Source organism: Mobula birostris, chromosome 1 (assembly GCF_030028105.1).
Source record: "Mobula birostris isolate sMobBir1 chromosome 1, sMobBir1.hap1, whole genome shotgun sequence".
In the NCBI taxonomy this organism is placed as follows: Eukaryota; Metazoa; Chordata; class Chondrichthyes; order Myliobatiformes; family Myliobatidae; genus Mobula; species Mobula birostris.
Genome location: NC_092370.1, coordinates 127,553,407 through 127,566,109, shown reverse-complemented (window position 1 = coordinate 127,566,109; position 12,703 = coordinate 127,553,407). Strand labels below are relative to the sequence as shown.

The 12,703-nt window shown below is 42.4% G+C and overlaps 2 protein-coding genes across 5 annotated transcripts in view; one reads left to right on the top strand and one right to left on the bottom strand.

Annotated features, from left to right (window-relative positions):
* bmp6 (bone morphogenetic protein 6) overlaps window positions 1–5,758 on the top strand; it is a 164,882-nt gene extending 159,124 nt beyond the window's left edge. Inside the window, exon 7 of the mRNA XM_072261818.1 lies at window positions 4,994–5,758. Coding sequence (XP_072117919.1) covers window positions 4,994–5,143 — 150 coding nt within the window. The 3' untranslated portion in view covers window positions 5,144–5,758. The remainder of the gene's footprint in view (window positions 1–4,993) is intronic.
* Window positions 5,557–12,703, bottom strand: part of txndc5 (thioredoxin domain containing 5) — a 31,670-nt gene continuing 24,523 nt past the window's right edge. For all 4 annotated transcript variants that reach the window (XM_072261841.1, XM_072261850.1, XM_072261831.1 and 1 more), the window contains 3 exons: window positions 11,142–11,224; window positions 9,047–9,176; window positions 5,557–6,756 (listed from right to left, as the gene is read on the bottom strand). In XM_072261841.1, coding sequence (XP_072117942.1) covers window positions 6,634–6,756; window positions 9,047–9,176; window positions 11,142–11,224 — 336 coding nt within the window. In that variant the 3' untranslated portion in view covers window positions 5,557–6,633. The remainder of the gene's footprint in view (window positions 6,757–9,046; window positions 9,177–11,141; window positions 11,225–12,703) is intronic.

The following is a 12,703-nucleotide window of genomic DNA, read 5'->3' as shown; positions in this document are numbered from 1 at the left end:
GTAGCTGAAAAGATTGTGGAGGTATTAGTAATAATCTTTCAAGAATCACTAGATTCTGGAGTGGTTCCAGAGGACTAGAAAATCGCAGATCATTCAAAAATTTATGAAGGGAGGCAGAAAACAGGAAATTATAGGCCTGACTTCACTTAAGGAGATATTAGAGTCCATTAAGGATGAGGTTTGGGATTACTTGGAGGCACGTGATAAAATAGGATGAAGTCAGCATAGTTTCCTTTAGGGGAAATTTTGCCTGACAAATCTGTTGCGGTTCTTGATGAAATAACAGGCAGGATAGACTGTGGAGATATTGCTGTGAACTTGGATTTTTAAAAAGCCTTTGACAAGGTACCACACAAAGGTTGTGAGGAAAGCTTGGCACATAGGCCTTCATAGGTCAAAGTACTGAGTGCAGGAGCTGTTGGTATGGGGTACAGTTCTGGTCACCTACCTACAGGAAAGATGTAAATAACATTGAAATATCTTGGAGAAAATTTACAAGTATGTTGCCAGCACTGGAGGACCCAAGTTATAATGAAAGATTGAATAGGTTAGAGCTGAGGTTGGGTGAGACGCCAACTAGAGGTCATGGGTTATGGGGTGAAAGGAGAAATGTTTAAGGAAAACATGAGGGGGAAACTTCTTCACTCAGAGGGTGGTGAGAGTGTGGAACAAGCTGCCAGCACAAGTGGTGGATCCGATTTTGATTTCAACGTTTAAGACAGGGGTCCCCAACCTTTTCTGCACCGCGGACCGGTTTAATATTGACAATATTCTTGCAGACCGGCTGACCGGGGGTGGGGGGGGCGGTATCCAAGTAGGGTTAAACTCACCTCAACATGTCTTTTACAGTTAGGGTTGCCAACTTTCTCACTCCCAAATAAGGGACAAAAGTAGCAGTCAAATCCCGGGACACTTTACCCCAGGAAAGACTACCATGACCATGAAGCCTTGTGGGGGCACCTGTGTGTGCATGCGTGACGTGCGCATGTGCGTACGTGTTGATTTTCCCACAAATCTGTTTTGCCTTCATCTTCCTGACTATACTGTACATACATTATTTCTACTTTATATAGGCTATGTATTTATCATATCATTCCTGCTTTTACTATATGTTAGTGTTATTTATTTTCAGTTTTATGTGTTATCTGGTATGATTTGGTAGGTTATTTTTTGGGTCTGGGAACACTCAAAAATTTTCCCATATAAATTAATGGTAATTGCTTCTTCGCTTTAGGCCATTTCAGCACGAAAGGTTTCATAGGAACGCTCTACCTTAGCGGGGGAAATATGGGACAAACCAAGTTAGCCCAATATACGGGATGTCCCGGCTAATACGGGACAGTTGGCAACCCTATGTTCAAGTTCAACAGTGCGTGACAGGGAATGAGGAAAGGTGCAGCTGACTCGTATCGTTCCTTGCGGCCTGGTAGCACATGCTTTGCAGCCCAGTGGTTGGGGACCGCTGGTTTAAGAGAAGTTTGGATAAGTATCTAGATGGGAGGGGAGGAGGATGATGGGGTTAGGCAGTTTAAATAGTTTGGCATGGACTAGATGGGCCAACAGGCTTGCTTCTGCGCTATAGCGTTCTGTGACTCTATAGGAAAGATACCAACATATGAAGGAAATTGGGTGACTAGCAGATGGCAAAGAGCGTGCATAAAGGGTCTGCTGGTGACTACTGCTGCTCCAAGGTGTCAGCGTTGAACCACTGTTTTTCACATAGTATATTAATGATTTGGATAAAGAATGGATGGCTTTATGGCCAAGATTGCAGATACAAAGATAGGTGAGGGGCAAGTAGTGTGGAGGAAGGAGGGAGTCAGCAGAAGGACTTGAGACAGGTTAGGAGAATGGGAAAGAAGTGACAGATGGAATATAGTGTCGGGAAGTGTACGGTCATGCACTTTGGTAGAAGGAACAAAGGTTTAGACTGTTTTCTAAATGAGGAGCAAATTCAGAAATTGGAAGCGCAAACAGATTTGGGAGTCCTAGACAAGAAAATCTGCAGATGTCGGAAATCCAAGCAACATCTACAAAATACAGATGGAACTCAGCAGGCCAAGCACTCACATAAAAGTTGCTGGTGAACGCAGCAGGCCAGGCAGCATCTCTAGGAAGAGGCCAAGCACTGTCTATGGAAAAGAGTAAACAGTCGACATTTCAGGCCAAAATACTTCATCAGGACCGGAAAATGTGCGTTGCTTGGGAGTTCTAGTGTAAAATTCCCTAAAGCGTAACTTGCAGGTTGAATCAGCAGTAAGGAAAGCAAATGCAATGTACCATTCATTTTGAGGACTAGAATACAAAAGCAAGGCATGCTGAGATTTTATAAAGCCGCATATGGAGTATTGAGCCATATATCTGAGAAAGGATATGCTGGCTTTAGAGAGGGTCCAGAGGAGGTTTCCGAGAATGATCCTGGGAATGGAAGTGTTAATGTATGAGCAGTGTTTGATGGCTTTGGGCTTGTACCCACTGGAGTTTAGAAAAATGAGAGGGATCTCAGTGAAACACCTTGTAGATGCGGAGAGAAATTTTTCAAATGCTTGAGAGGGTCTAGACTCGGAGGACACAACCTCAGAATTGAATGACGCTCTTTTAGGACAGAGAATAGGGGGAATTTCTTTATCTAGAGGGTGCTGAATCCATGGAAATGGGTATATTTAAAGCAGGGATGATAGGTACTTGATTAGTAAGGGTGTCAAAGGTTATGAGGAGAAGGCCAGGGAATGAGGTTGAGAGATAAAACAAATCAGCCATGAGCAAATGACAAAGCAGAGTTTGGGCCAAATGCCCCAAGTCTAACCCTCTGTCTTACTGTCTGTTCTTAAGGAATCTAGCTATTTGACCCACCTCATCTACAATTAGTGGAAACCGGCCTGTGTTAATCCCATCTTCCAGCCCATAACCTTCGATGCCTTATCCAAGTGCTTACGTAGACGCTCCTAAGAGATGACAGTGTCTCTGCTTCCACCGCTCTCTCAGGCCCTGTACTCATTCCTCAGAACGAAAAAGGCTCCCTTCGGATCACCTCCAAATTTCTTACCCCCTTACTCCAAATCTGTCCAAGTTATAGCTAACTCTGATGTGGGCAAAGGTTTCCTGCAGCCTACCTTATCTATACTCCTCAATTTTATATACCTCAATCCTGTCCTCTTTGTAACCTCAAAACCAAAATGCTCCATCCTGGACAGTGTTCCCCACACTCTCTGCCACTATCACATACAAGTGTGGTGACCAGAAATGTAAACTGTACCTCAGCTGAGATCTGATCAATATTCTGTAAAGCCGGAGGATAACTTCCCTGTTCTTGTATTTGGTGCCCTGACTAAAGAAAGCCAGTATCCCGTATGCCTTCTGAAACACGTTGTTATGCCCTTTAACACTCTAAATTTGTATACCAAGGTCTCTCTGCTCCGCAATTCTCCCTGGTACCCTAACATTTATGGGGTATGTCCTAGCCTTATTGCTAAAGTTCACCGCCTCACCATTTTGCACCCCATTTCACCATCACATTGATATCTCCTTGTAGCATAAGACTGCCTTCCACACTGTCAACAACTCCACCTGTCTGTCATCTGCGACTTCACTGATCATTCATGCATGTTATAACAGCCGAGGTCCCAGCGGACAACCAGAAGTCACAGGCACCTAATCACAAAAACATCCCTCTACCATCACCCTCTGAATCCTGTTACCAAGACGATTTTAGATTCAGTTTACCAAATTGCCTCTCATGGGCTCTAACCAACATGTAGGACCTTTAGTAAGACATCTACTGCCCATCCTCCTCAATGTGCTTTCTCACCTCTTCAAAATATTTGATCGGATAATGGCCAGACAAGATATGCCATTGAAAGCATGCAAGATTGAAGAAAAACACCCCTTTCCCTAAATCTGGGCACATTTGTAGTCTTCTATTCTCTATCAAATTCTAAATTCATTGTGTCAGAACCAGCCTTTTCTGCTACCTGTGATTTTACCTCAGTTTTTCCTGTCTATTAATATACTCTGTGAACATATGTATTGTCAGCCTTGTCCGGCAGAAGCACAATTGCCTCAACAACCCATTTGTCTCACTATATTACAGAAAATCCTTTTGTCTTTTTCATCCCTCCAGCTGCCTTCTCAGCAACTTAAGACATCCTCCCCCACCCCCAACGTCTTTCCCTGTTCTGATGGTAGCCCACTGACCTGAATGTTAACTTTAACTCTCTCTCCCCCTTTCCACAGATGCTGCCTGGCCTGCTGGGTACTTACAGGAATTTCATTTTATTTTTGTTAGCCACACAGAATACTTGTTGAGTGCTCCCCAGATATCTGCACCGAAACAAACTTGCTAATGAATAGGAAGCAATTAAAGATAGGAATAGCAACCAAGCCATAGTTGAGAAACTAGAGTCAAAATTACCATGGCAGCTTCCCCTACGGGATTGCATACCACAAACAGAAAGCTGGCATTGCAATGACTGTCCGATTACTACTTAGCTCCACTTCTAATAACCTCTAACCATTGAAGGGTGGGAAGAACTGACTGCCAGGTGTGGGTTTTAAATAGAGGGAGGTGGTAGGATTACGTGGCAACTTCATTTAATCTTGAATAACTCCCCCCCCCCCCCCCCCCCCACAGTCTGTACTCAGCAGTTATAATCTACCAATAGCTATTGTTTAAAGAATTCCTATTGGGAGAAATTTGACTTTTAATTAAACAGCTGCTAAGAACATCTACACCATCTGTTTGTACCTCTGCATGTTCAATTCCAGCCAGTGGAATCAATACTTATAGGCTAATGTTTGGAGCACTATGAAAATGGGTTTGCAGAGAGTGATTAAGTCATAGACACAGATTCCATTTCACTAGAAATGTTTCAGGAGTGGAATATGCAGTGCGTGAGGAAAGGATAAAGCTTCTGCTACATTCTGTTAACTTCAGTGTTGCATTAAATGCTAATTTTTTTGCTAATGGGCCTGTTTCAAATCTCCTTGTACATAGGTCCATCTTATGAACCCGGACTACATACCCAAGCCCTGCTGTGCTCCCACTAAGCTGAATGCAATTTCTGTGCTCTTCTTTGACGACAGCTCAAACGTTATATTAAAAAAGTACAGGAACATGGTGGTCAGAGCATGCGGCTGTCATTAAAGGGGCGTGTGTGGAATCTCATCTTCAGGTGTACTGAAACTACTGGAGGAGCCAAATCCTCAGCATATGGCAATCATTAAAAAACTCTTTAAGCAATACCTCTGTAAATAATGTTTACAATTTAAAAAAAAAAGAAATAATCTACTTAAAGGCAGTTGTAATATATTTTGTACATAGTTTTCATAAATGTAATTTATTTGTTTTTGGGTTTGGTAACTAGGAGCTGTAATGACATTGCTTACAGTTAATGGCTTTTAAGGGTGGATGAAGCAGTGTGTGTGTGTGTGTATGTGTGTGAGATAAGGGACCAATGATGTAAACCACAATGAACATTATGAAAAAATTAAGGCCACTTATCACAACCCTGGTTTGGACAGAAACTGCACGTTACTTTTATGAAACACACTCTGGACAATCATTTACATTTTTTTTATTAGAAAATGCCAAGTAATGTAAACTTTTGATGTAGCATCTCACATTTTGTTTCATGATTTTATTGTACAAAAAAATTAAGTGCCGACCACACTCAACTTTTACTGCTATCCACCTCTCACCTGGAGACATACAATTCATTCTCCTAACACACATGCTAACAATAAAGGATGTTAAAATTAAGTGGTTTTCCTGTGTAGTTTGCTCACTCATTTGCAGCAGTATGTATGAATAGTGAGCAATTCTACATCTTGGGTCTGGTGTTGCTCAATGTAACTCAATGCTTAAAGTGTATCTGACTACAACAGCCACTACCATGGACTGTACCGTTTGCTGTTTTGAGAAGAGATTTAAGATCTTTAAAAAAAAACACACACACTGGCATAAGATGAAATACACTGTAGTTCTTTTAGCCACCATCTCCGATTCACTTTAAAGAACAGCCTCAAGTTAATTAATCTTAATAAACTGCAAGGTTGTTCAATGCATAACGACATCTTAAAAAGGGGGTGCAAGTGTTACATGGTAACTACTGCATTGTCTGTTTTAACCTCCCCCCCCCCCCCCCACCAAAGTGGTCAAAAAGTGACTTGAATCTCAGTTTCAACAAGTGATTTGATTATGTTAAGCAACCACATTTTAATAAAACTCTACAAATCCAACAGTCACTCACTACACAGACTGCCAGCTCCTCCTTCCAATAACGCACACAGGTGAATGTGGCTTGAAGATACGCTGAGGTATTCTGTTTTATGCCCATAGTACTGCATTTACTAATCAGGTACAGATGATTGTCTGTTAACTACTTATAAACCACATTCACATAAAGTGTTACGCTGGCAGGCACAAGAAGTAAAATCTTTCCTTTCTAGACACACACACGCATTTCCACACACGTACAGAAGGCACCACTCTGATTAAAAAGCACAGACAATTTAACCAATCCCAAGGCTGGAGGTTGCTGAAGGAACATACCTTGACTGAGGAGTAAGTATACAACACAATTACAAGTTTGGACACAATTGTATATCAATAACAAGAGGTGGCAGCTGTGCACCTTACAGTTCGTCTCTGGCTTGCTGGAGGATGAACCTGTGGAGCGTGTCCAGATCCCTGGCTCCATTGTGCTCATTTAGCTTCTGACCTCCACGGAAAAGCAGCAGTGTTGGATAACCACGAACCTGCAAGCAAATTCACCGATCAATAATTCAAAATTTGTGGGTGCTACGATAGCATAACACTTTTAGACCTCGGGGCGGCTAAAGCTGGGAGTTCAATCCCACCGCTCTCTGTAAGGAGTCTGTACATTCTCCCCACGACTCTGTGGGTTTCCACCAGGTGCTCTGGTTTATATCTTCTCCACCCCACCCCCCGCCCCAGTCCAAAGACATACCAGTTGGAAAGTTATAAATTGTCCATTGATTAGGCTAGAATTAAATATGTGCATTGCTGGGTGGCACTGCTTGTTCGGCCTGTCCAATGCTGTATCTCTAAATAATTTTTTAAAAATAAATAAAACCCCGTTAAAAATACTTAGATTTTCTCTCACGTTGTGCAGGGACCGTAATTAGTTTCGTTGCATAAATCAGAGTCATACAGCATAGAAATAAAACTCTTCAGCCTAGCTCATCTACGCCAACTGAGGTGCCCACTTAAATACCTGCATTTCACTGTTACCATCCACAAATGTCTTTTACATGTTATTGTGCCTCTACCTTCCCTTCGGCAGCTTTCCCCAAAAACAGACTACTGTGTGTAAAACACTGGAGTAAACCCTTGTATTTCCCCTCCTATGCCACATCCAGGACATAGTGTTGGAAGGGCATTTGAAGTAGTATTTCAGTATTTAGTAGTGTGTGATGGACCAGCCAACATCCTGACCTTCGCTCATACAGTGGTGAAAATCTCATCTCACTCCCAATGGAGATGTTTGAAGTTATAAGAAACTTTGAAAGCTTGGCTAACTAGGTTATAGGAACTTAAGTTACCAAACACGCCAGAGACTTTAGCCCTAACTTAATAAAAAGGCATGATTTTATGCCAATGTTACAACTTTAATTATTTGGTTCTAATCCCCAAACAGCAGAAATAATGTTGTGCTGTTGACCCATGCCTATCACTTAGCATTTTAGGCCCTTTAAACCTTATGCCATACTAAATGCAAGCATAAAACCTTCAAGTCTTGTGCAAAATGCCAGCTCTGCCATCATGTAATGTTTCCTTACCATACGGATCAAGGCCATTTGGCCCATTGAGTCCATCCCAAGACCACTGGTCTCATTTCCCCATTTATCAACTTATAACCAAATTCTGCAAATGCTGAACATCACCACTGGCCCCCAAATGTACACATTTGTGATCTTATGCAGTCTATTAACACATGCAACTTGGAACTATAATTCACTCTTATCTGTGCACAAGGCTCTGAAGCTAGTAAATGATTACACTTCCAAATATTTACAGGAAATAAATGTAAAACATTTGAGGCATCAAGGATGTTGGCTAATGATAATCTATCTTCCCATCTAAAATGCAGTTACTATGGTAACTACCAAAATGCAGCAAATATCACCATAGTAACCAGTCCTCAAAAAAATTATCACCTGACAAACACAATACAGCTCATCATTCCTTGGAACAAGACTAGTTAGTTATGACTGGCACCCACTGTGTTCTGTTACACTAGGTTTAGCTGATTTTAAAATCAAATTAAGAGCTCAAAATGCCAGAAGGAACACCTTACCCGGCCCAGCGACAGAAATAAACCAACATGCAGCTTACAAGTCCAGGAACCCGGACATCATCAGGGATCCAGGGCCTCCCTTTGGTCACCTGAGATCAAACCCGTATGGGCACGGTCAAACCCTCAGGCTTTGATTGGTGCCTCTGTATCCAATGAGCCTGCAGCATGCAAGGTCACAGGGCTGGCCATCCAGGAAAGGACCCTGATACTCTACTTGGTGCCGGCTCTCAGTGGACAGGGCTAGCGAGGTGCAATATTGTGTCCGTGGATGGCTTTTACCGAGGGAGCAGACCATCTTGCTTTATAGCATCCCAAAGGAAGCGAAAGAATTAACCTTAACCGGCCTATATCTCACTGACTTCACAATTAGCGCCAGAAATTCATCCATATTCATGAAATACTGAAGAAACAGGCCCTTCAGCCCATTAAGTCTGACTATCAAGCTCCAACTTACATCCAGCATCATTCTCCTCAAATTTCCTTCAGGACCCCCCAGGTTCTAACACTCACCCACACAATTCAGCCAATTAACCTACCTACGCGACCAGAGCACCCCGAGGATCCATGCGGAGTCAAAAGGCATGCATGCAAAATACACAGGACCGGAGGTTTGGATTAAACTGGGCTCACTCGAGCTGCGACCCAGTGGCTCTGATGCTGCATCACTGTGCTGAAAGAGTGATCCACTTCTTTCAAATGTGTCCAATTAATGTTACTTGTAAACCTACCGAATACTGATTACAGAGAGTGCGTTGGGCTGTGCAGTCCACTTCAGCAATCTTGATGTCATTTATTCCAGGAAACTCTTGTTTGGCAAGTTCCTCCCAGGTTGGTGCTAGACTCTTACAATGGCCACACCTGTGGATGGAGACAGTTTGAACACAGAACGTATTGCATATCGAACACAAGCACCCATCCTTCAGCCATAACGCCTGCATTAATCATAACGCCAATCACGGTGTCTCTGACATCTCAAAGGTCTGCAGTTGCTGGAGTAACAAACAAATCTGCAGGAGGAACTCATGGGTCGAAAAACATCTTTGGGACAAAAGGAAATGTTAATGTTTCGGGTTGAAACTGTGCATCAGGACAAATCTATTCCTGATGCAGGGTTTCGACCCAAAACGCTGGCAATTCTTTTCCCCTCACAGATGTTTGTTGTTGTACAGAAATACCTGACCGGGTGGGGGGGGGGGGGGGGACCCATCTCTGATCTAAATAAGGGTCTAATGAAGAAACCTACAGTGTGAGACTGTCTGAATTTTACCTCCTTGAAGAAAACCTCACATGGCAGAAGAAATTACAAAATTTAATGAAAATATTTCAAGGGTGCCTGACATTGTAAATACCATGAGATTGCTTCCTTTCTGGGGGCAGGGGGGGCAACTAAAACCAGGGAGATTTGTCTCAGGATGGGAAAAGAAAGATGTCTAAAAACATTGGGAATCTAGGATTCTCTTCTCGAGAGGACTGTGGAGGTTGAGAATGTTAACATATTCAATAGCAAGACAGAGGAAGTTAGGAAACGTAGCTGAGTGGTGCTGCCACAAGTTGAAAACTCAGTCAGCTCCATCATGGGCACTAGCCTCCGCAGCATCCAGGGCATCTTCAAGGAGCAGTGCCTCTGAAAGGTGATGTCCATCATTAAGGATGCCCGTCACCCAGGGCATGTCCTCTTCCCTTGATGGGAGGTACAGGAGCCTGAAGGCACACACATAGATTCAGGAACAGCGTCTTTCCTTCTGCCTTTCTGAATGGACATTGAACCCATGAACACTACCTCAATACTCCCCCCCCTCCCCTCATTTTGCTCTATTTATTTAATTTAACTTCTTATGCATAGTTTTTATTGTTACGTACTGCAATGTACTGGTCCCGCATAACAAAATTTCATGACACATGCCAGTGATACTTCGCTCTCGATCAATGTCAGTAACACTGATTGCTGACTTCAGGAAGGGGTAAAGAGGGGAACACATCCCAGTCTACATTGGGAGAGAGTCAACAGCTTAAAATTCCTAGATATTAACCTAACAAATGATCTTTTCTAGGCCCAACACACTTATATAACTACAAAAACAAAGGCATGTCAGCATCCTTACTTTCTTTCTAGGAAGATCCACTAGTCATTGAACACTCCTAACAAAATTCTACAAAGTGCTGTTGAATGTATCCTGATTGACTGAATTGTGCCCGGGTAATAAATACACAGGAACTTAAGAACCTGCACAGAGTAGTGAACTCAAGACCAATATACCACAGGCACGCACTACCGATTCTACGGGAGGCCTTGCTTCCTGTAAGAAGGCAACATCCATCAAAGACCCCCTGCCAAGCAGGCCTTGCCATCTTCTTGAAGTTACCACCAGGCAGAGGGTACAGAAGCATGAAGTCCCACGTGACCAGTTTCAAGAACAGCTGCTTTCTTTCAACCATCTAGTTCTTGAACCAATTGCCACAGTCTTAATTACTAACCACTTTGATCTAATTCATTCTATTTTGTCAACTGAGTTAACAACACATCATGAATCTGGAGTTCATTTCTAAGGAAGATGTGCATTGTATCTGAGACCAGAAGACACATCTACCTTCGTTATTCACTGCTACAATCTTTTAACCCAACATCAGCAGAATGGCACACATTTTTTAAACAAAGGTGCAGAATTAGTGGAGGATTGCCAAACATATCAAGCAGAGAACACTCATCCCTAAAAGAGGCCTTTCTTCCAGCTAAGTTTGGGTTGTCTCCAGCACAGCAGTACAGCTGACGTGGTCTGGTCCGTAATCTTTCACTGTAACGCTGCAGGTAAACAAATGACTTACCAGGGGGCATAAAACTTCACAAAGGTCACCCCTGTGGCTATCGTCTCTTCAAAGTTGCTTTCAGTCAGGATAAGAACTTTGTTCTGCAGAGAGAAGAGGTAAGAGTTGTCAGGTAAAAGGTAACAGACGGAGAGGAGTCTTCAGTCTCTTTACTCAGCCCTACTCTTACATTTTATGCCCTCGGCAACACAACATGGACCTTGCTGGAAGACACATTGGTCCCAAACCTCTGCAGGTCTTTCACAGTGGGAGCAGGGGATTAATCACACAGAGACACTGCCCTTGGTGAGATTAGGAAGGGTGTGAAGTAGCTCTAAAACCTATACTTGCAAAAGGCAGGCAAAAGTACTCTTCACATCAAAACCCTGCCTGGTCAGGCTGTTTGTGGGAACTACACTGCAGAAGTGTTAGGAGAAATAGAACACACAGTTTTTCCAGCCAGCATTGAAAATCTCTTGTTCAGTGAATAACAATGATCCACTAAATTAGGCCATTGTCAAGGTCTTCTAGTCACTGGATGCAGCACCCTGGCCTATGCCAAATAAAAGGATTAAGATGACTCTCCCATTTTTAAAAAGCAAGTGCTTCCACTGAGTTTATTTATTTATTAATGTGGTGAAGGCCTCACCACCCAGCAAGCCATCTCTTTAACCCTAGCCTAATCACTGGACAATTTACAATGACCAATTAACCTACGAACCAGTATCTCTTTGGAATGTGGGAGAAAACCAGAGCACCCAGAAGAAACCCACATGCTCATGGGACAAACTTCTTACAGATGGTGTCAGAATTGAATTCCCAACTCCTGTAATACTGTTGCGCTAGCCACGACTCTCAATGTAAATCTACAGGAGATTTTTAAAAAATACAACCAATGGACTCCTTAAAACCTCGTCCACTCAAACTTCACTCATCTTTCTTTGCTGCCTGTCACTGGTTTACTCAAGATAAACTCAGACCAATATTAAAAGCCATGACAGAAATTCTTACTGAATATGCAAATGAGGGAGGAAAATTTGGACAATCTCATCAAATGAAAGATTGAGTTTACAGTACTTTTTGTTAGTCTTTCATAGAAAATGGGCATCGCTGACAAAACCAGCAATGGCCCATCCTTAAATGTCTCTGAAATTGCCTTGTGGGACAATTAGGAGCCAGCCACGTTAATGTGAGACTATGGTCAATCATTGAAGGTGAGAGGTTGCAAATTTCCACCCTGAAGGTTATCAGGAATCAGTAGGGTTTTTGCAAGCTTCCATGGTTATCATTTTTCCGATTAATATTTTATGCACAAAATTTACTTCAAAATTTTTAAATAAATTGAATTTGAACCGCAGCAAAACAGAACTTCAGTCCACATCTCTACATTATTTGCCCAGTGAGAAAGCCAGGATGCTGCCAGCACAATAGAAGTACGCTACATGCTTCCTATGAATAAAAGAAAATCCAGGATTTGTCTTGAAGATTCTCAACTGGTCAATTTTCCGTCATGTTCCAATTCTAATTTTTACAATAAAGATGTATGTAGTTGGCTTTTGTAATTCCATTTATGAGTTTTAAGC